Consider the following 23,900-nt stretch of genomic DNA (forward strand, 5'->3'; position numbering starts at 1 on the left):
GAGATCGTTCCAAAGGGTCGGAGCTGCTACTGAAAAGGCTCTCCTCCGCGTAGTGGCTAGCCGGCACTGGCTGGCAGATGACACTCGGAGGAGGCCTAATCTGTGAGATCTGATAGGTCTCGAGGAGGTAATTGGCAGGAGGTGGTCTCTCAAGTACCCAGATCCACTACCATGAAGGGCTTTATGGGTGGTAAGAAGCACCTTGAAGCGTACACGGAGATCAACAGGTAGCCAGCGCAGCTCGCGGAGGATAGGTGTTATGTGGGCGAACCGAGGTGCACCCACAATCACTCGCGTGGCCGCATTCTGGACTAGCTGAAGCTGCCGGATGCTCTTCAAGGGCAGCCCCATGTAGAGCACGTTGCAGTATTCCAGCCTAGAGGTCACGAGGGTGCGAGTGACTGTTGTGAGAGCCTCCCGATTCAGGTAGGGTCGCAACTGGCGCACCAGGCGAACCTGGGGGAATGCCCCCCTGGTCACAGCCGACAGGTGGTAGTCAAAGGTCAGCTGTGGATCCAGGAGGATTCCCAAGTTGCGAACCCTGTCTGAGGGGTGTAAAATTTGGCCCCCCAGCCTGAGCGATGGAACACTAACCAAATTATTGGGAGGGAAACACAACAGCCACTCGGTCTTTTCCGGGTTGAGTACAAGCTTGTTAGCCCTCATCCAGTCCCTGACGGCCTCAAGACCCTGGTTCATCATGTCCACCGCTTCATTGAGTTGGCACGGGGCGGACAGATACAGCTGCGTATCGTCCGCATATTGATGGTATCTTATCCCGTGCCTCCGAATGATCTCACCCAGCGGTTTCATGTAGATGTTAAATAGTACGGGGGACAGGACCGACCCCTGCGGCACCCCATATGTTAGGGGCCTCGTGGTCAATCTCTGTCCCCCGACCAACACCGACTGCGACCTGTCCGAGAGGTAGGAGGAGAACCACTGCAAAACAGTGCCTCCCACCCCCACCTCCCGCAGTCGTCACAGAAGGATACCATGGTCGATGGTATCGAAAGCCGCCGAGAGGTCAAGAAGAACCAAGATGGAGGCGTGGCCTCCATCCCTGGCTCTCCAGAGATCATCGGTCAATGCGACCAAAGCGGTTTCTGTGCTGTAACCAGGTCTGAAGCCGGACTGGAAGGGGTCAAGGTAATCTGCTTCCTCCAAGGACCGCTGAAGCTGGTAGGCCACCACCTTCTCAACAACCTTCCCAATAAAGGGGAGGTTGGAGACTGGACGGTAATTGTTAAGTACGGCTGGATCCAAAGATGGTTTCTTCAGGAGGGGTCTCACCACCGCCGTTTTAAGTGCGGCGGGGAAGTGCCCCTCCCGAAGCGAGGCGGTAATAACCGCTTGGATCCAGCTCCATGTCACCTCCCTGCTGTTAGCAACCAGCCAGGAGGGACACGGGTCCAGTACACAGGTGGAGGCACTCACAGCCCTCATGGCCTTGTCCACATCTCCGGGGGTAACATCCTGAAACTCAACCCAGCGATGGTCTGCCAAATCGTCCACTCGTGCCTCGGCTGGATCTGCAAAGGTGGAGTCCAAATCCGACCGAAACCGAGCAACTTTGTCCGCCAAGAACTGGGCATAATCTTAAGCCCTACCCTGCAAGGGGTCCCCCGTATCCCTCTTATTTAAGAGGGAACGGGTTATCCTAAACAGGGCGGCTGGACGGGACTCGGCGGACGCAACCAAGGAGGCAATATATGATCTTTTTGTTGCCCTAAGTGCCCTGATGTATTCCTTGGTGCAAGTTGTTAAAAGTGCTCGGTTCGATTCGGATTTATCGGACCTCCACAGGTGCTCTAGGCATCTCCTTCGGCGTTTCCTCTCCTGGAGCTCCTCGGTAAACCAAGGAGGCCTCCGGGGTCCACCACCTCGGAGTGGCCGTAGTGGCGCAATCCGGTCCAGGGACTCCGATGCTGCCGAGTGCCAGGCAGCAACCAGAGTCTCTATCAGACTGTGGGCGAGAGTATCAGGAATAACCCCAAGCTCCGTCTGGAACCTCAAAGGGTCCATAAGTCGCCTGGGGCGGAACCACTTGGTCGGTTCCTCCTCCCTACAGTGGGGGTTTGGTCTCCGGAAGTCAAGCCTCAGTAGGCAGTGGTCTGACCACGACAGGGGTATGATCTCATTACCCCTCAGACCAAGATCACAAGTCCACTGCTCCGAGAGGAATACGAGGTCGAGCGTGTGACCCACTGAGTGGGTTGGGCCCCGAATTACCTGGGTCAAGCCCATGGCTGTCATGGAGGCCATGAACTCCTGCGCCCCATCAGAGTGTTCACCGAGCGTAGGCAAATTGAAATATGCGGACGTAGGACAGCTTAGACGAGGGCTCTGCGTTGGAGGCAGAGAGGGAGCTAGACAGCAGTAAGGCAGAGGAACAGCTGGAGCCTGTTCCCAGTGTGCGCAAAGCTGCCAGAAGACAAGAACAATTAAGAAAGCAGGGCGACTTATGAGTAAAGCCACACCTTGGAGGTGATTGGCTTTTGCAGGAAACCATTCATTCATTCAGTTGGTTCAAGAGTGGAAAGTTCTATTTGTGACTATAAAAGACCTGTGCCAAGTTTTGCTTTGCCCTGCCTTTGGAAACTAGTTATCTGGCAGCTCTCCAAACGTGATAAGGTTCTTGTTGATAAATATTCCTCGAAAAGACTGTTTGATAAACCTTGCTGACTATGAATAAAAGGAATTCACAGTCATGCAAATAAAAGGGGTTTTGCCAGAACAAGACTCTGCTTCTTTTTAAGGTTTTTTAGGAAGCCTGGCTCAGAACAGAAGGGGTACTGTATTAAGGTGATTTGAAGTTGACCACAACTCTCTGACTGATCCAGATTGTACAGTGGCCCCAAATCACATGCTTTAATATGTGCACGCTTTAAAAGGTATGTAGGAACTACAGCATCTAGAATTTACCAGCTACACTGGCAGTAGATTCTGGTAGCTGTGGTCCAAATATAAGTAGCAGCTGCTAAACCTGGAGAAGAACAAAACTGGAGGTTTTTTTCCCCAGCAAGTTGCTTTTCCTGTTGTTTGCATACAATATCAGTTTGATGTTTCCACTCTCACCAGCTTTCTGCCCACTATACTGCTGTTTCTCATTTGCTGCTGATTGGCATGGATTAGCTTTGGAAAGAAGAAAGCCAGATGGCAAGGTCTGTAATGAGTGGGATGCCGATGGCAAGGAATCAGCACAGCATTGCCCGCTGTGATTGGATTACACCAAGGGTTACTATTTAGCAGGTAGATCAGCACTTGGAATAGAAGCATTTAAGGTGCTGAACTGGAGCCAACAAGAAGATTTCTAGCATGTTAGCTCTTGAGAGAAATGTGCTTTGATGCAGAAGGGCTTAGCTCAACTCTCAGAATGTGCCTCATAAGCAGGCGTCAAGATTTTTCCATTACTGCGTTTCAGAAGTTTTCAGAACCAAAATAATGGGCTATTTCTAACTGCATAGTGTGCAATTGGTACAGTGAGTCAAAAACTGACTTCCTCTTGTGTCATGTTTTGCTTGAGATTGATTTAGTTGTATAAACTTAGCCATTAAAGTTTGTAAACAGTGACTTTTACCTAGTGTGATGTACAAACTCAGCCATTTGTGGGTTTGCTAACAAAACAAAATATCCGCCTCTATACTATGTGTGAACCTATTCTGGAAAATGCCCTGTTCCCCCAACTCGATGTTAGGACCAGCATTTAAAACTTAAATACAAAGGTATGCATGCGCTTGCCAGGAGGTTGCTCTTCCAGTTTCTACGGTGCATATGTGCACTGGCCAGCTGGTCTTCGCACATGCATGCGTGCCAGAAACTGGAAGAGCAACTGGTCTGGGCGCGCATGCACACTGGGCGGCTGCTCTTCTGATTTCCAGCATGTGCGCATACTCCCGTTTGGCACTTGCTGCCAAAAAGGTTTGCCAACACTAGACTATGCTACCTAGGTCTACCCAATATGAGCTGCAAAAATCCAGCCAACCACTAAGTAGTAGAAAAATCTTATAGAAGTATTCATCCTTTTTTTTTGTGATGTATATTAATTTGAACTTTTATGAGCATTTTGTTATTCACAAATATTCCTTAATTCTTTAATATTTCTTCTTATTCTATATCCTTAGTAATGATATAATCATATAATGATTCTATAAATAATATTTATTAATATTCTTAATATTATTTAATTTATTCATAATAAAAGCCAAAAAATGCAGTAAACTCTATGATCCAGTAGTCCTCTGGAATTTGCAGCCTCCATATGGTGCACATATGACAATCTAAAGTTTGCTCAATGACTTATCATGAGTTCTCATGTTAGCTTATATGACTGTTTGTCTAGAGAAGAAATTATAATTTGAATTCTAAAATCAAGGCAAGATTGCCTTTTTTCAGAACCTTAGTGAAGTTTGTGAAGTTCAACTAGCCCTTCTCAGTTGTGGTTATTTTCATTGCTGGTGCTTTTGATTGAGTTTCCCTTTTGACTTTAGACATGCATGTGCATGCGTGGACATGCATGCATACATGTGCGGCAGAGACCCAAAGACTAGCTGGCTGGCAGAAGGTAGGGCATCCCAATACTGGCAGCGCGGCAAGAAGTAAGATATTTTACTTTCGTGAGCTTCTGCTTCATCGTTTGCAGGGAAACAGACACTCACAAAAGAAATGCCATCCAGGTCTGACCTAACAGAATAGATTAGAGTAGAACAGAACAGAATAGAATAGAACAGAACAGAATAACAGAGTTGGAAGGGACCTTGGGGGTCTTCTAGTCGAATCCCCTGCTTAGGAAGGAAATTCTAAACCCGTGATGGCGAACCTATGGCACGCGTGCCACAGGTGGCAAGCGGAGCCATTTGTCAGGGCACGCGAGGCTTGCCCTGTCAGCTGGCCAGCGTGCATGCGCACAGTGGCCAGCTGACTTTGGCCTCCTTTTGAGGCCATTTTTCGCCCTCCGGAGGGTTCAAGGATCTGGAGGGCTAAAACCGTCTCTACGAGCAAACCGGAAGTCCATTCCTGAACTTCCGGTTTGCCGGTAGGGCCAGTTTTTCGTGCTCCAGAGGCTTCAGGGAAGCTCCTGACGCCTCCAGAGGGTCTCTGTGGGTGTGGGAAGGCTGTTTTTGCCCTCCCCAGGCTCCTATAAAGCCTCCAGAGCCTGGGGAGGGTGAAAAAAGCATGCCAGAAATGGCAGGAGCGCTGAGAAGCATAATGGGTGTGGCATGCCTATGCATGACCCCCCTGCGCTCCCCCCGCTTTTAGCTTGCGAGCCAAAAAAGGTTCGCCATCACTGTCCTATACCATTTCAGACAAATGGTTGTCTGGTCTCTTCTTAAAAACCTCCAGTGTTGGAGCACCCAGAACTTCTGGTGGCAAATTATTCCACTGATTAATTGTTCTAACAGTCAGGAAATTTCTCCTTCATTCTAGGTTGCTCTTCTCTTTGATTAGTTTCCATTCATTGCTTCTTGTCCTGCCTTTAGGTTTTTGGGAGAATAGGTTGTCTCCGACTTCTTTGTGGCAGATATTGGAATGTTGCTATCATACAGTAACTGAAGACAAGAATAGCTGGCAATATTCCCAGTTTTTTCAGGACTTAAGTATTCTTTGTCATCTGCTTCCTGCCCCTCGTGTGATGTGGTGTTAAGACGTTGAAGGCTCAAGTTCGACTCTATTTTTATCCATGTTGGCTCATGGCATGATTTTGCACCGGTCACTCAGTCCAACCTATCTCTCAAGATTATTATGGGGGCTGGGGGGAGAGAGACATGAATGCTGTGTATGCCACCTTGAGCTCCTGAAGGAAAGGATGTAAATATAACAAATAAAAGGCCTAAGTTCACTCCTCTGCATTTCCTTAGAAATGTCTAATTCATCAAAGTAGAATCATAACCCTCCATATCATTGATGAAGTTGGCTGGAGCTGATGGAAGATATTAGTCATCTACATCTGAAGGGCTATAGGTTTCCCACTTCAGCTGTAATCCATTCCTGATCTAATAATAGAAATGTTTATGTCATATAATTGCATTTTATGTATTTTTTCCACAAGCAATTTGTGCAGGGGGTAAAGAACCACTGCATATACTGTCATCCTTTGCAGATATTTTCACAAGGGTAATTGACTTATTATTTGTGTGTTATCATGGAGAGTTATAAAACTACACTTGTCTAGTTTTCCTATTTCTGTAAGTCTTGTTTCAAAAGAAATGAATGTCTCCTCAGTTGGAACAGACTTTTGACTTGTGAATGTGTAGTTTTGAGATAATATATATGATGGAAATTATAAAACGAATGATTCTAGAAATCTGATTCTTCTCCCCATTTCTGAGTACTTTTTCAGTATTCAGACATTAGTAGAATCTTATTCTCCTGAAGTAGTTGGCACAAGCAAAATCAGATCTTTTCTGGTAGCCCTGATGTTGAAATATCTAAGCAAGTGATGGCGAACCTTTTCAGTACTGAATGCCCAAACCAGAATGTGCGCATGCACGTGCCCCAGAATACCAGAAACCCAAAGTCCAGCGTACCGGCCAGCTGACTGGTCTTTGGGTTTCTGGCACTTGCATGTGTGGCAGCCAGCTGGTCTTTGGGTTTCCAGCACTCTGACACACGCAGAGACTAGCAGGCTGGCGTGAAAGCAGAAGAGCAGCTGGCGATGGCATGCATGCTCACAGAGATGGCTTTGCATGCCACCTCTGGCATGCGTGCCATAGGTTTGCCATCACGGATGTAAGCCATCATCTTCCCTTCCTACTGCAACCTACCCTAAGGCATTTTTCTTTTGTTGTTCTTTGTCCATTGAAATCAGTGGCTCCATACATAAATAAGAAGGTATGGGGAGAACATTCTGAATAAAAGCATTTATCCATTTGGTCATTTCAAATATAAAATTAAAATTATGAAATGCTTTGGATAGTGTCTCTTCTTTGCATGGGGTCCAGGGCAAATATCCCCCATAAAAAAGATAACGGGCTCATTGTATTTATGCTAATTTCTAGGATCCAACATGGTGAGGGTGCTACTTTATTATTGGGAAACCATGTTATCACAGATGCTGATTTCTTTCGTCTTTTTATTTTTTTAAGAAACAAAGATTTTCTCATGTAGTAATTCTCTTCAAATACAAAACTCTTGTCAGTTGGCTTGCATATCAGTAAAGTTCAAAGATTCTCTCTATATGATGCCCTAACTGAGAAGCATGTTTCTAAGACAAATACATAGGCTTATCTGCCAGCTAAGGATACCAGAGAGATTTGTGAATCTGGAAACACACATTGGGATCTGTCATTAGCTCATGTGTCTCCTCTTCACTTTGGTTACTGGTGTATCTAGTTGCTAATGAGGATGCCAGGTGGATCACATCATGATATGGAGCTGCTCAAGGAAACAATCGTATTTGTAGTATCATTCTCCCCCCCCCTCTCTACACACACACACACACACACACACACAATTTTATATATACAAATAGATCACACATAGAATTGTTGATTTTGTAGAATTTGTGACAACAACCAACTACTCTAGATTTTACTGTTTAATCTAACTAGCCAGTTGGTTCAGATCCATTTAGAGCGTTAAAAGGAAACTTTTGTTACTGATCTGTATGCATGCATAGTGACATTATGGAAGGAGTCTTGTCATTCCCATATCCTTTTCTCACTGGATAGCGTAAACTCGGTGGGCTGCTCTTCTTAGGACTGGCGAGAAGGAATGAAGTCTGAGAACCAATATAGAGGGCTAGTTATGTGACAGAAATTCTATAGACTCAGTGGCAGTGTTGTCATGGGACGTGCCTGCATATGGTAGTAGTAGCACATGGAGCTATCTACAAATACCCCCTCAGCTTGCTGACCTCTCTTTGTGCCTTTTTCATACCATCCTAACCTTTCAGAGCAGCACACGGATAGCCATCCTGCCTCTCCTTTTGGGATGTGTGATGATCTCATAACATCTGTTACTTAAAAATAGTCTGAAACAAATATCCTCTCCACTTTAAAAATGACCAGCCTTGGATATGAAATCAGGGCTTCTTTCAAATTGGTCTTCTTGTAAATTGCATTTATGTTTACCTCCTCTTTTTGTGTCTGCTTTGTGTTTCACCATATCATCATATGTGTTAGTCAATTTTTATGCCACCTTGAAAATTCCCTATCCTCATTTAAAACGTATCAATTACTGTTCTTAATTATGCTTTGTTCTAACTTCTAGCAATTCAGGGACATAGCTTTGAGTACTCACTCACTATCCCTGTCCCTGAAGCATGTGGTTCAGCCTTTAGGTATTTAATTGAAAGGTGTTAGAAGAGCCATCTCTCTGACTGTTGAACATGCCCTGCTTTCAATAGACCATTTTGTTACTTTGGCCTTTTTTTCCTTTTAAAAACATTTGCTTCTAAAGATCCTTAGTTATTCTTCTGACTCAATATAGGGAATAACAGTGATTTCTACAGACCCAAAACTCCTGAAAATATAGTCTGGGTGTTTTGGAAGCTTCAGCTTTCTCTGCTAAAATTGTATATTTTGGTAAACAAACTCTACTTGGGGACTTCCTCTCAAGCTCTTCTGCTCCCTTTGGATTCTGGAATTCTTTGTGCTGGTTCAGTTCATAACCCTGCTTTTTCTGTTGAGCTTTCTTTCCCCTCCAAATATTTTAGTAGAATTGGAATGCAGAGTAATTTAGAAAGCAAGCCATTCCTGAATAAATTCCCCTTGAAAGTAAGATGGCTGCATGCACATAAGAAGCAGAAATACATCAAGGAGAGGAAGAGTGGGAAACAGGAGGGAGAAGAAAGATGGGAAGAGAGGGATAGGAGAGGGTAAGGGGGGAAGATGAGGAGGATAAGGAAGTGTGGAAGGTAGAGAGAGGAGAAGGAGAAAGGAAGAGGAAGTAGAGTAGGAAAGGATGCTGGAGGGAAGAAAGGAGGTAGGAGAGAGGTAGAAGAAAGAGGTGTATGGAGAGCAGAAGAGCTAATAATGAGTTTTTATCCTTTTGGGTGTTGATGACAAGAGGAATTGACGTAAATGCCACACAATACAATAGGATACTGGCAATGTAATAGTATACATGTGATTGTATGTTATGAAAATGGAAAATAAAAAGTATATTATATATTAGAAGAAGGGAAGGGTTTTCCTGACCAAAAAAGTTTGCATAGAATGTAACTTTATAAAAATACTAATTTAATACAATTAGAGTCATTAAACTAGAAATATGGCACATTTCACTGTAGTAGAGAAAACATTGACCAGGTTTAATCAGCAATTGAGGCAACTTCAGAATCCCACTATCCTTTCCTTTAAGCCATGGCACAAGCTAAACAAACACCATGAAATAGAAACTGTGAGCCATTCTTTCTGACTGTCTCACCCTGACTCTCATCATTAAACACCACAAATCAAATACAGTAAAGATGAGGAAAAAATAGCCTTGACAACCCTCTAGAACAAGAGCTGTGAAAACAAGGATATTAGGTGCTAAATGAGGCCCTGGGAGTAAACATGGGGGATCCATTTTGTATTTTTCTATACTTCTTTTTTTATTGGTTTACTTTGTTTTTATTTGAACTATTAGCTTAAAAGTTTATTATTTTAGCCATGTTTGAAATATAATGTTGTGAGATATAAAATTCTCTGATTGAATCAACAGGAGACACGCTGAACAAAATAAGGAATAATTTATTATTATTCCTTTGGAGGAATAATTCTTATTTCTCTCATGTGTCATACTAGTTCAGGGGTGTCAAAGTGGCAGCCCACAGGCCAGATGCAACATGTGCAGGCCACATTCACCCCAGCTCTGTGAATGGGAAAAACATTGCAAAACGTCACGTGATGGCAATGTGACACGGCAAGTTTGACACCCATGTACTAGTTGTTCCTTCCTCCCTCCCAGAATTGGTTTTATTGAGTTTTTATTAACCTGGGATTATATGCTTTGTCTTGGAGATTTTCTACATTTCATTTATTAAGATGCCCACCAAAATTGAATTGTGCAAATGGCACTTCATCATTACAGCTTGTTCTGACGGTTCTTCAAATAGAGAATTAGCCTCTGGTTACATTACTACAATCACTTATCTAAGCTGCTTAAATCTCTTGCCACAAAACCATTTTAAAGTTTTTTGCCTATATATTCAAGCAGATCATTTACAAGTGTCATTCCCACAGAAAAGCAAAGTAAGAAGTGAAATGTTTCTTTTTAAATTCTTGTTTTGATCTTATACTTTGAGAGTTTATTACTATTGTGAACCACCCAGAGTTATGTTTTAAGATGGGCGGCCAGACAGATCTTTGAAATAAACAAATACACAGAGAATTAAACCAGACAGTGTTGCACTTGTTGCCATAATGCATATGTTTGTGCGTGAGGAGGTGTTAATCAATTACATTATCTGCTTTCTTTTAATTGAGGCTAGAATGTTATGTTGCTAGCAGGGGGTCCTTGTGGTTAATATTTCATTCATCTGATGGCTTAGAAAGACCTGCTTGGCAGGTAAGCAAATGGGAAACTTAAATCTTTTCAGCCGTTTCCTGCTGCAGTAAAAGTGTTTATTCCATTGGCAAGCAATCAAGTACATGTCTCCATGGCCTTTTTGTAATTGTGGCATTAACAGAGGATCAAGTAGCACATAATGGAGGCATAAAACATGCTTGAAAATGAGGAGGCCCTCGTGGTGAGGGAATATTTATGGTAGTCTGACCTAAGACTTGGCTGGTCCTTCATAACAGGTGCATGATTTTAGTCCCATTTTGGACAAGTAGCGTTTTTAGCCTTCATTGACTCTCCTTACTGCATTCTTTTTCAAATATTAGAAGACACGGTCAGTAGTTGTTAGAGACCCAAAATAACTAGAATGGTGACTCTGTTCAGCATGGACCACCTATTTCTACTTTGCAGTGCTGATTACATTAAATCTGGTCTCTGTGAACCAGATACAATTGAATAGAACATGGGTGTCAAACTTGTGTGTCACGTTGCTGTCACATGACATTTCACAACGTTTTCTCCATTTGTGAAACTGGGGTGTGTGTCCTGTGTGTGATACACTTGGCTTGCGGGCCACCAGTTTGACACCCCTGGAATAGTAAACTAAGAAAAAAGCCTACATCAGGGGTCCCCAAACTTGGCAACTTTAAGACTTATGGATTCCCAGAATTCCCAGAATTCTCAGCCAACATAGCTGGCTAAGAATTCTGGAAGTTGAAGTCCCCAAATCTAAACGTTGCCAAGTTTTTTTTTTTTTTTTAAATATATTTTATTCATTTTTCACATTCCATTTGCAATCACTTATATACAGGGTATTTACTATAAGAAAAGAAAAAAAGAAAAAGGGAATAAAACAAAGAAATAAAAAGGAAACACAACTCATCATTCACAACCCCACCTAACCCTTCCATCCTCCATACACCCCATCTACCCCCTCCAACTTTCCTTTCTCCCTCTAACACTCCCCTCCTACTTCCCTTTCCCCTCAAACCTTCCTTCTCCCCTTACTCCCCAGACACCTTCCTTACATTCCCCTTACTCCTTCCTTACTCCTCCCTCTTCTTTCCCTCTACCTCCCTCCTTGGTGTATGCCTTTATTCGAGTGTTGTTTGATCTGATAAAAGTAAAATGAACCAAGGAAAAAAAAAATAAAAGAAAAAAAGAACCACCGTATATAAATACATTCTTGTTCTTATTAAGACTATGTTAACACCCCCCACCCCCACCCCCACAAATCCCCATCCCCAATCCTCCCGACTTCCCAGGGCCCACACCTGGCACTACCTTCTGTCTAAAATATCTTGTATACATATGGATTAAAAAATAAAAGTAATATGTCAAAAGAAAGAAAAACAGAAAAAAAAGAAGAGAGAAAAGAAAAGAGAAAAGAAAAAAAAAGAAAAAAAAAGGAAACCACTCTTTGTGTTGATCTCAGCCCCCCATCTTTATCTATGCTTAAATAGTATAAATCATTCTATCTATATTTTATTCTCATCTCTTACTTCTTTGCTATTTACCCCAACCTTCTGTAGACTCTCCCGTTCCTCTTCCTAAACCTCATGATCCCTTCCGATAAGATTTAAGCAACGTGGTTCATGCCACATATTCAAATATGACTTTACAGAAGAGTAATCAAACTTTCCCTTCTAGTAAAATTTAAACAGCGTAAATGATCTTTCTTAACCTCCTTTTCAAACAGTAATTCAAAATAATCTAGCCAAGCTTCCCCTTCTTAGTAAAATTAAGCAGTGTAGATCAAATATTACTTTACACAGAAATCAATTTCTATCTTAAGATAATTCCAACCGACTTTCTCTTCTAATAGGATTTAAATAACGTAGTTCATTCCACATGCATTTTACCCTCATCCCTTACTTGTCTGATATTTACCACTATCAAATTTATACTAGCATTTGTTTAAAATCTAACTCAAAGCAATTTCAACCAACTTTCCCTTCTAATAAAAGTTAAATAGCATGGATCATTCCACATATTCAAATAATACTTTCAGCAAGAGTCAGTTAACCTTCTGTTTTAAAGTAATCCCTTCTAACAAAGTTTAAACAACATAAATCATTCCGCATTCTTTTTACACTTATCTTAAGATAATCCCAACCGGCTTTCTGTTCTAATAAGCCTTAAACAACGTAAATCATTCCACATATATTTTACCCTCATCCCTTGCTTGTCTAATGTTTACCACTATCAAATTTATGCTAACGTTAATTTAAAATCTAGCTCAAAGTAGTTTCACCCAGCTTTCCCTTCTAATAAGAATTAGTCCGCTTTTTCTACCGGAGAGAGGTCTCAAACCCCCATTCAGTCCTCAACTTTGGCGAATATTTTGAAATGTCTAAATTCTCGATCTCCGTTTTTCTGCTTCTCCGAGGGAGGAAGGGCTACCCCCTCCATCTTGCAACCACATGGCCTGCCGTTTGCCTTCTCCTTCCGCTTGTCTCTCCTCTCTTCCAAGCGAGTCAGGAAGTCCCGCCTTCAGAATCCTGCAATAGAAATCTTGAGCCTCCGAAACAGAGTTAAGACGAAATCTTTGATTCTCAAATGTAACCGTGATGCCGGCAGGGGCCTCCCATCTGTATCGAATCTGTTGACTCCTAAGCTCCTTAGTTAAAAAGGTGTAATCCCTTCTTGCTTTCAGCATCTGGAAAGGAATATCTTTGAAGACAATCAGGTCCTGGTCATCAACTCGGAGACTGTTATTATGAAACTTTTGCACAATCGCATTTCTAGATTCTTTTGTAGAGAAATGTATAATTATGTCCCTCGGGAGCTGTCGCTGTTCCGCTATCAATGAGTTCTGGCGATAGATTTTCCGAATCTGCCAATCAAAATTAAGTCCCGGGCTTCCCACCGCATGGCTGAAGGCTTCAGCAAAGGTCTGTTTCAGATTCTCTTGCTCCTTTTCACGGAATCCTCTGACTCTTATTGCAAATGCCTTCCTATTAAAATTTATCATCATGAGCTGTTCTTCATTGTCTCTAATTTTTTGTTGTAAAATTTGAATATTGGTAGTCAAATTAAAATTAGCCTTCTCCAAACTTTCCAATTTGTTCTCTATTTCAGCAGAGTAATCTGACAGGGCAGACACGGCTGCAAACGTATTCGCCTTCATTTGATTAACTTTAGACTTTAAATCATCATATAGTTCCAATACAAATTCCTTAATTTCTTGTTTAAAGGCATTAAACATTTTAAAGAAATATTCCTGTGTTAAAAATTCTCCAGTAGAGGGCATAGGAGACAAAGGCTGTGGTTCCAGTAAAAATTCTTTAAATTCTTTAGACACATTTGTAGCAAGACGCTTCTTTGACCTGGGTGCCATAATAAATAAACAAGTAAGCAGCGCTTTGCTCCCCTCTATTTCCAAAGAAGAAGAGTTTATTTTGTTAAGGAGCGGTCTGCAGGAAGGTAAAACCGGCTAAGTACATCCACTATCAATCATCTACGGAGAGAAATCGCCATTTTGAAGTCCATTTAGACAAAGAAGTCTCTAAGACAAATGGTGCTGGTATTTAAGATAGTAATAAAAGCATAAATCTCACAGGGGTGGGACCCGCCCGGGTGGGACCCGCCCGTATCAATTCTAGCTTGAAAAAACTTTGTTTTGTCCTGGGGGGGGCTAGCCTGTCTGGGGCTGCCAAAAAAAAAAGGCAGCTGAGAAGAACTGGCTGGAGATAAAGGCTCTGCTCCGGCTGGATCTAATCTCTATCCACAGCCAAAAAAAAGAAAAAGGCTGTGGCTTACGAATAGACCCTAGCCTACAGAGCTACTCCCTGCCCCTTTTTTAGCCAAAAAGGGGTGCTATCTATGATCTTATTTAGATATACAGACCAGATCTCTGAGGAGCTCAGTGGAGCCCTCCTCGGCAACAGGCCACGCCCCCAGGAAGTCCCTAAACGTTGCCAAGTTTGAAGACCTCTGGCCTACATCATTAGGTGAAAAATCACCATTTCCATTTGGGCAACTCAACTGTCTTTTCTGTCCCTTTCAAACTGCTTTGGTGGGTTCTCCCAACTCTCCAGAGGACAGTTGGGGCAATAGACTCCAATTCTTAAGAGCTGTCATTTCAATAACAACATATCACACACATTTCTTTGTTATTGAATTAAGCATATTTATGTTGTGACTTTCTTCTTCATAGTGGGAAGCGGCTCCCCCACCTCCAATTAAATATATAATTGATATATGGATTGCCAGAATTTGTTCCATTCCTGAACCTAAAACATGGTGATTTTTACTCCATGCAGAAAATTATTCCTTAAATAAATTCAGAATGTTTCTTTTCTAAAGATTTTGTTAGCAATCATTTCTGGTGTGCTGTGACGCACACATACGTTAATCATGAGTAATAACATAACCATATGTCTTATTTGTTAGGACAGTCCTTTCTTTCTTTCAAAAACCATAGTGCAATTTAAAGTTCCCAGTCCGGTAAAAACAATCATAAAAAAATAAAATAAAGATTTCAGAATCCCCCCATCTATAATTGAATGGATAGCAGCTTGAGAAGACATACATCACCTCAGGGGTGGGCTTCAAAAATTGTAGCAACGGGTTTGCTGCCCCGTTGCTGGGTGGTGTGGCCATGGTGGGTGTGGCCTAGTCGGCCTCCTACACCACATGGGAGGGATGTTTTTCATCCTCCCCAGGCTCCAGAGGCTTTCCTCAAGCCTCCGGGAAGGTGAAAACTGCTTCCCCTGTGCTTCAAAAGCTTTCTAGAGACCGGAAACAAGCCTGTTTCCGGAATCTCCGATAGGTCCCCTTTTTACCCTCCCTTGGCTTGAGCTTCTGGGAGGGAGAAAACTGCTTCACCCAGGCTCTGGAGGCCGAAAACAAGCCCGTTTCTGGATTTCTGGAACCTCTGGTAGGCCTGTTTCCCCCCCCCCCCTCCCTGAACATCCGAGCAGCCCCTGCACTTACCTGACATGATAAATGGGCCACGTAGAGACTCCTGGGAGGGGCAGAATGGGCCAACCTGCGGTGGCATTTGGGGGTTCACTGAAATGGGCAGAATCCTAGCTAGAGGATCATCCGAACCCGTGCGAACCCCCAGCAGCCCACCCCTGCATCACCTATTCACAGCTGCAAGAGAAATAACGACAAGATAAAATGACTTGAGAATATACAGTTCGTCCACTTAAGATATAGTCATTTTATATTTGTAAAAGTTACGTTCCTTTGTTGTAATTACAGTTTGTAAATTCCATGGTGATAAATAATAGAAGCTGTATCTGATATACTCCCATTTCTCATTTTTAAAATTATTTCTTGAGCTTGTCTGAAAGTGAAGCAAAACTAGATTTTTACATGGATTTAGTTTACAGGCTTCTTTTAGCTGCTTTGACTTCTGTCATATTTCTGCAATAAGCTGTTTTGGAATTTACATCAGTTTCATTTAGCTGCACATAGAAGTCATGCAGTGGTACGAATGCTTGACAGTTCTGTAAATTTCTAATAATCCTGATTTTGGTTTGAATGATTGTGTTTCAAAAATCCCCTCCCCCACCTCAAGGCTGTCACAAAAGCAGCACCCATCATTTGTCAGCCTGATTTAATCCAGTATTAATTACTCAGAGGGATGCCAGATTTTCCGACATCTCAAGCAGTATTTTTTAATATATCTTGTTAGAGAAGTGAGTTTATTTCAAAGTAAGCATGCATTGACATCAGCATGATTGACGTACTGGGCATGTATTGCTACTAGCAGTTTTTTGATCAAGGAAAATGGATGAAGAAAAGATGCATGGAAAGTCATTTTAAAGTTCAAAGGAGACATAGAAATGAGAGGAAAACAATACTGATTTAACTCTATTTCCCTGGACAAGGCAAACAAAAGAGAAGGAGGCAGAGAAACCTTCAGAAGTGAATGTTGAAAAAAACTGGTTATTATACCCCATCTATGAAATAATAGGTATATGCTTTCTCTGCTCACAACTGCTGCTGCTTTTTTGTGTATGTAGTAGCTGAATACCCATGCTCCGCTATGAAACTATGTGATCGGGCTTGATAAATCAACACTTACAACTTGAAAATTAATGAGTAGTTACAATCGGCCTCTCCTCTCCCCTTCTCTCCCTCAGGTTTGCCCCACAGAAGCCTCTTCTATCCCCTTCTCTCCCTCAGGCTGGCCCATTGATTCTCTCCTATCCCCTTCTCTCCCTCAAGCTTGCCCCATAGAGACCTCTCCTACTTTATCCCCTTCTCTCCTTCAGGCTGGCCCCATTGATCCTCTCCTATCCCTTTCTCTCCCTCAGGGCTGCCCATCTCACATGAAAGTGAGTCTGGGCAGCATAGAACACTTAATTAAAAACAATAAATATATAAAAACAATCACACTTTAAAATAACTACTGAAAAGGGACATAGACCAGGTGAGTTCTGAAAGTTTAGCAGAGCATACAAACTCCTCAGTGAAAAAGGCAAAGAGAGATTGCTGGGCCCAGGGCTTTGCTTGGTGGATCTGTTTGTTCTGGTTATAATCCCTCTTCTCCCATTTTGGAAGTTCTTGGCTTTCATTGTAAAAAAACAAATTAACCTCATGCTGTGCATCATATTGTGATGTACTTTATAACTTAAGCAGTTAAGTATTCATTCATTCTTGGGGCTAAAATAGATGTGACATACCAGGCACAAAATATGCTTTCCTGACGTTTGTTTGTTTGTTGTAGCTGTTGTAACAGGATGGACATCAGATGTAGTTGGAAAACAGCTCTCTCATCTCAAAGTCATCTTCCACAAAACTTCCCCTTTCCTCCTTTCAGTGGAAAAGGATAGCTTTCTTTGAGGAGGAAAATATTAGTGAGGAGTTGAATATTTTGAATAAAGGGTTTGTCTGATATGCTCAGAACAGTGTTTTCACTGACAGTAGATTTGTAACAGATAAAATAACAGATAAGTGATAGTTTAAGAGCTTTCCATTTATGCTCTTTTGAAAAATAGTAACTTAAAATAGAGGAATGTAGTCTTTTTTTCTTTTACAGCATGATAACAGCCAAATTCTACAAGTAGCCGATCATGTGAATTGAGGCACCACTTATTAATACTTTGCAATTATAGCAAAGCAATTAAAAGAAATCATAAGCAACTAGTGAAAACCTGTCTTTTATAGCTTTTGTCTTTGGATGTGGGCAAATACTGCTTTTTTAAACTGCTTGCTGAGAACCAAACATATAAATCACTCTCTTTTGCCATTCCAGGTCTTTTGGGCATTTCCAGGCAAGAGAATATGGTATTGCCTTGGGGACATCAGGAAAATCAGCTGCAAGTGATAATTTGAGACAAGGGCTGTGTTTGACCAGGCTTTCGGTCACCAAGGTATCCACCAAGCAATATGCAACAACATCATTGAATGTCTTGCAAATGTTCTCAGATCACATGTTCATTCCTGAATTGTGCTGTAGTCCTTGCTGGGTTCCTTATATGAGATGCACTGAAGTCTGACAGTTGGATGAATTGAGAGCATGTGGAGATGCTTAAATGATATATAGTTTCACAGATATATGAAATCAATGCAAAATATGTTTCTTGAAATACATGTCTGCATTTGGTATACATGCTCATTGCTTTACTATAGAACAGATTTTTCTCATTATAAATAGGGCTTTTCCACCCCGTGATAAAATGGTAAAGAGATCATGGAGGCCCCACCACCCACTCATTTTCTACCAATACCAGTGATAATGAACATAAGAAGATGAGAATTCTGTGAGAATTCTAATAGTTTCATGAATCATACTTTAATTTCTGGTTCAAAACTAGGAAACATTACAACTTGCCACTGGGAAGGTAGCTGACAGAAAAAGCTTAAGTTTCTCTTTTCTAATTATAGGGATCATTTAAGGTTTCTTCCTGCCCATGAAAGAAATCTTTGTTTCATCTTATCCTTTAGAGAAAACAGCCCTTTCATCAGGTCTACTTTGGAAGCTGAGAATAAGAAGCTGAGAAGATGATCAGTGATCCTCCACCATTCTAAAGGACCTCTTGATAGCTGTGGAACCACTGATGTAGAAGACTGCGTTTGTGAGAGCTGGAAGATTGATCAAGGAGACTGGGGAAGGAACATCAAAAGAATAGCCCAACCAGTTCTCCAAAAGCAGCGGACAGGGGAAATGAACAATGATTCACATAATATGGCAGCGGAGAAAGCCACACCCACAATGGACTAGACAAGTGTTGCAACCCAATGGCTGCCTAAAAGAATTCCCCTTCCCCTCCATGTCAGTAAGAAAGAAGTCCAGTTGAAAATACTTGATTGACCAGCTAGAAATCTGAACCCTTGTATAGGGCAGGTCTCCAGCAAACAGCCTGAGGATGGAGGCTAGAAAAAGAGAGATATCAACTCTCATTCTCGCAGATGAAGCAAATCCACCAGATATTCCTTTATTCCATCAACAGGGTGGCAGGAGGAGAGCCAGATGATATTGGATCTGGAGACATGTTAAAATTGTAAGAGAGGAGCAATTTAGTGTTTTGATACCCAGTATAACAACTCAGGTGCTAAACAGAGAGGATAGGATTTGCTTGGCAGCTTTCTAGCCATGCGAGGCATCTTATCTGCCCTCCAGTGATGTTATTTTTTGAAAGCAGAATTATACGAAGGAAAGAAGGAAGGGAAGGAAGGAAGGAAGGAAGGATAAAGTTGTACATTTAAAATTTCTAAGCTCAGATACTCCAGGTCATGAGGAACATCCCTAACTTATTTTCAAAGTGGTTCTGAAAGATAATGAAGATGCTCACAGCCCGCTGTGACTTAAGGAAAGTCATGAAATGTATATTCTGGACCACTCCATTATAAATCAATTGTCAACTAGTAAATTGGAGCAGATTATAATAAAACTGGATTTTAAAGCCATATCAGACCACCTTTGAATGTGTGCCACTGACTGATGCTATCACCTTCCATTGAAAAATGAGTATTCTCTTGCGTTACCAACACAACCACAATATATGCTTTAAATGGTTATCAGGATGGTTTATTGTATTGCCATTCATGAGAACACTTAGAAGCAACGCTGTTTGCAAAATTATATGATCTGATGCTTAAGATACTCTCTATGCAGTCTCTGTAAAAGTCTCCATGCCTTATCTAATTATCTGGTTGGGTTTTTTGTGCTTATACTGGGTCATCCTGAGTCTATTACTCCTTTCATTATCTAAAAAGTAATATTATTGAGCTAATATGGAAATTTAAGAAGAGGAAATTGAGGCAGGAAAGCTCCAGGATTTTGAGACTCACTCTTTTACTTATTTATTTGCAGTTGAACCATTTGGTGACAGAACAATTGATTAGTGTTGGAGTTCCAGCAGTGGGGATTTCGGTAAGGGGCCTATAATTTTTGTTTGTCTTTTTTGGAAGGAGGTAGATTTTGATGATTTGCCTAGGTTAGATAATGTTAATTTCATTACTGTTCGAGTATGAGGGCATCTTCATACTCAAAACAGTATGATGGAGGAATCATCAAGAGAATCTGCCTTGAAAGTATTTTTTGGAAAATTTTCTTTATCCTGTAAAAACCTGAATTTTCTGCCCTAAGTAAATTGTTGAAGTTTATTGCTTCATATAATATCTTCATCAATTATGATAGTTTCTGTTGTTTTTGTTGCTGCAGTTGAGTCAGTGTTGACTCCTGGTGACTACCTAGACAAGTCTGTGCAGTTTTCTTGGCAAGATTTCAGAAGTGGTTTGCTATTGCCTCCTCCTTAGAGCTGAGAGAAAACCACTGGCCAAAGTCACCCAGGTGGTTTTCTTTGTAAGGCAGAACTAGAACTCAGTCTCCTGATTTCAACCCTGGTTCTTTAACCACTTCACCAAACTGATTCTTGTTGGCAGTTTCTTACCTGTATTTTAATTTGAGGAATATATTTAAATACTTTTGTATAATACCAACATATCTAATAGTTGCCTTTCAGGTTGCCACTGTAACTGGCACATATACAGATTAAGAAATAATGCTACTGTATATCCATGTAAAAAGTCATTTCCTGAATATAAAACATAACCAGAATCAAAATGCCTTAATTTTCAGATCATTCTTATTTGATTCCTTCTGATTAATAACAGTAACAGAATTATGTGTTTGCTATTTTTCTCCAGCCTTTTGGAACCTGGCAAACAACAAACAAGAATGTTGTTGAGGCTGGTATTGATGCTGTGAAGAAGGTTGTAGATGCAGGTTATGTTCCTGTATTACATGGGGATTGTACCCTTGACTTGGAGCAACACTGTTGTATCTTATCCGGAGATACAGTTATTGAGGTGAGATATGGGAATGACTTGATTTGTACATTCACCAGGATACTTACAAGAAATTTGAGCTCTACTCTTTGAATTCATATGCTGCACATCAGACATGTTATTCAGCAGGTTCTGATGAGTTCTGGAGAACCAGTAGCAGAAATTTTGAGTAGTTTGGAGAACTGGTAAATACTACTCTGACTTGCTCCGCCCTCATCTATTCTCTGTTTGCAGTGTCCTACTCCTGCCATGCCCAGCAAGCTCCCCTCCCCCTGCCCATAGAACCAGTAGTAAAAAAAAATGGAATCCCATCACTGCTGCAGATATATCTGATTATTTCAGACTGTTTTTTCTTTTAATTAATCCTCCGGGATTGGGCGGCATATAAATTTATTAAACTTTGAATTTTTTGAACTTTAATATTACTAAGATGAAGTTGTTTGCAGTCTGCAGTTAATTGAAATTGAGATTGATTAAAAAAATAGAAATACAGATATGGTCATGTTCTTAATTGGATAAAATATATACCAATGTATCAAGTAGCCTGAAGAAATGCAGAGCTGTGTGCAAATGAAGACAAACCCTTAATGTCATCAACCATGTGCAGATAACAGCAGTTCCATTGTGTTTTGTTTGAAAAAAAGTACGTTTTCTTGCATGTAACATCTGAATGACAAAATGTACATCCATTTTAAATGAAAAAACATCGCAATCTCAAATAGTGTGAAGTCTTGGGTACAATGAAATCATCCTATGGTTCTGAAGCAGACAAGCCTCCCTCAAATTAGTCCTTGTATTTCCAGGTATTGTGGCTTTCAGTGATTTCTCTGGCTCCTAATGTTAATAGATCAGTTTGTGGAAGATCATTCTAAGAAGACTTAGAGAGCTGATGCTAGTCAATCACAAGAGAATTTGAAAGTTAGCGGACCAGTGATTTGACTTAGTATAAAGTTGTTTATTTATTTTTCTATTACAGGTTTTAGCTAAGACATTCTCTCCTAGGCGGGTTGTGTTTCTCACAGATGTGAATGGAATTTACAGTTGTCCCCCTGATACCCCAGGTACAGAACAAGTAAGCTGAAGTTGTCAGTACTAGAGGAATAATGGGTAATATCAAAATTGGCATGAAACATTTTGAAGTATTTATATGATGTGATATAACTTGGGGTTTCCTCATGCTTTTTCCAAGAGGTAGCTTTGAAAAGAATTGTAAGATTACATCATTATCTTACTATTTTGTAAAAAATGAAAATACGAAAACTGCATATATAATAGGTCATATTCCAGCTGCTACCATCTATACAGGCATAACATTATAAAACATTGCAGATTTAGGAGTAGCAAACAAAATGCATAGGTCCTCCTTATAGGCCAGGATTTGGTATGAGCTAGGGATGCACAGCTAGGTAGCTAGGGATGCTACCAAAATCAGTAAAGTAAATATATAATTAACTGTCAGCAGTTCCATAGATAGATAGATGATAGATAGATAGATAGATAGATAGATAGATAGATAGATAGATAGATAGATAGATAATAGATAGATATAGAGATAGAGATAGATAGATAGATAGATAGAGAGATAGATAGATAGATAGATAGATAGATAGATAGATAAATAATAGATAGAGATAGAGATAGATAGAGAGCGATAGATAGATAGATAGATAGATAGATAGATAGATAGATAGATAGATAGATAGAAAGATAGATAGATAGATAGATAGATAGATAGATAGATAGATAGATCTTTCTTTCTTTCTTTCTTTCTTCTTGGACTTGCACCGTAGTCACATAAAATACATCCTTTAGTTAAGGAGGTAGCGACAGATAGTGATAGGAGCATGTGACTTATGTGGTTAGATGCTGGGTTGGAGGTTAGCAAGCTCGCATTTGAGACGCAAGTGCTGCTGGGTGGGGTGTGACCTCCTGTCATTCACTCCTGTTTTTGACAGGGTCATACCCCATGGGCTTGTCTGGGCAATGGTGATGTCACCAGCTAATCCTTTCAACCCAAAAGCTCCTTAAGCAGTGCCTCCAACACAAAGGGTACAGGGGAACAGGACAGCAAAACATGGTTACACTATTTTGTTATATTTAACACAGTCTTAACCATTATGTTTCTCTTTGAAATCTAGCAGTGGAAATGATTTTTTGTAAACTTTCAAAATTAGTTGTTTCCATGCTAGTGTGTTTATATTTTAGGACTGGCTTTTGTATGTTGCATTCCAAGTCCTTTGTTTTTTGAACAGGTGCTAGGCTGGTGGATTCCATTGTTATTGGTCCTGAAAAAACTATGGAGCCAACTGTGCTCACATCTGCACTACCACATGACACTACTGGAGGAGTGTCCTTGAAACTACAAACTGCCATAAATATAGTTTCTTCGAGTCATGGATCCATTCCTGTTCTGATCTGCAAACTGGACAGTGAAGCAGCTGTAAAGGCTTGCTTGACTGGGGAATTGAAAGAAGGCGAAGGCACAAAGCTTTCTTATATGGATAAGTGAAGTCTTTTGTAAAGGAACCTTGAATCATGTGCAGAAGAATTTCTGAAACAGTAATATTCATAAATTCTTGACTGACTTTTTTGTTTCAATCATACCTGTGTGCATTTGGTTTCTGTTTTTATGCACCTTACAAATTCAGATCATAACATTTTAATGTCTTGCAAAGCAATGACATTTTTAATATCAGCATACAATACATTTACAGCACATTTATAGCTTCCTTATTCTCATAAGATCATCTTGGTGGTTGATTATTGTTTTCATTACTAGAGAGCTTAAAAAATCATACCACAGAAAAAAATCTGTTTTTTCTTCAACTAAGAAGAAATTACATATTAATTTTTCCATCAAAGAAGTAAGTGTGTCATATCATTTTTCTTCAGTGTCCTTTTTAGATATTTCCAGTATTTTGCTATTACCAACCAAACCACCATTAATAAGAATATTAATAGTGTTTTACTCTTTGTATAAATATTTTGTATAAATGTATTCTTCCCAAAAACCAATGGAAGAAGCACCTCTCTGCCCCTAAGTGTTTTTAATACATATATTTTTTCACTCCAGTGTGGTAAGGGAATACCCAGAAGAGGGAATCAGTAAATGTGTAAAAATGTGCTATTTAATTCTTTTAAATTGCTCTTGAATTCACACA

General features: G+C 40.8%; 1 protein-coding gene across 2 annotated transcripts in view; it reads left to right on the forward strand.

The window, feature by feature from the left end:
* LOC116508689 (isopentenyl phosphate kinase-like) overlaps window positions 1–23,340 on the forward strand; it is a 30,341-nt gene extending 7,001 nt beyond the window's left edge. The window contains exons 2-6 of one of the 2 annotated variants that reach the window (XM_032217331.1): window positions 17,702–17,819; window positions 19,763–19,822; window positions 20,599–20,760; window positions 21,716–21,800; window positions 22,992–23,340. In XM_032217331.1, coding sequence (XP_032073222.1) covers window positions 17,702–17,819; window positions 19,763–19,822; window positions 20,599–20,760; window positions 21,716–21,800; window positions 22,992–23,248 — 682 coding nt within the window. In that variant the 3' untranslated portion in view covers window positions 23,249–23,340. The remainder of the gene's footprint in view (window positions 1–17,701; window positions 17,820–19,762; window positions 19,823–20,598; window positions 20,761–21,715; window positions 21,801–22,991) is intronic. The other variant, XM_032217332.1, reaches the window with a different exon arrangement.
* The last annotated feature ends 560 nt before the right edge of the window (window positions 23,341–23,900 follow it).

The sequence above is a fragment of the Thamnophis elegans genome, chromosome 5 (genome assembly GCF_009769535.1).
Source record: "Thamnophis elegans isolate rThaEle1 chromosome 5, rThaEle1.pri, whole genome shotgun sequence".
NCBI classification, from domain to species: domain Eukaryota; kingdom Metazoa; phylum Chordata; class Lepidosauria; order Squamata; family Colubridae; genus Thamnophis; species Thamnophis elegans.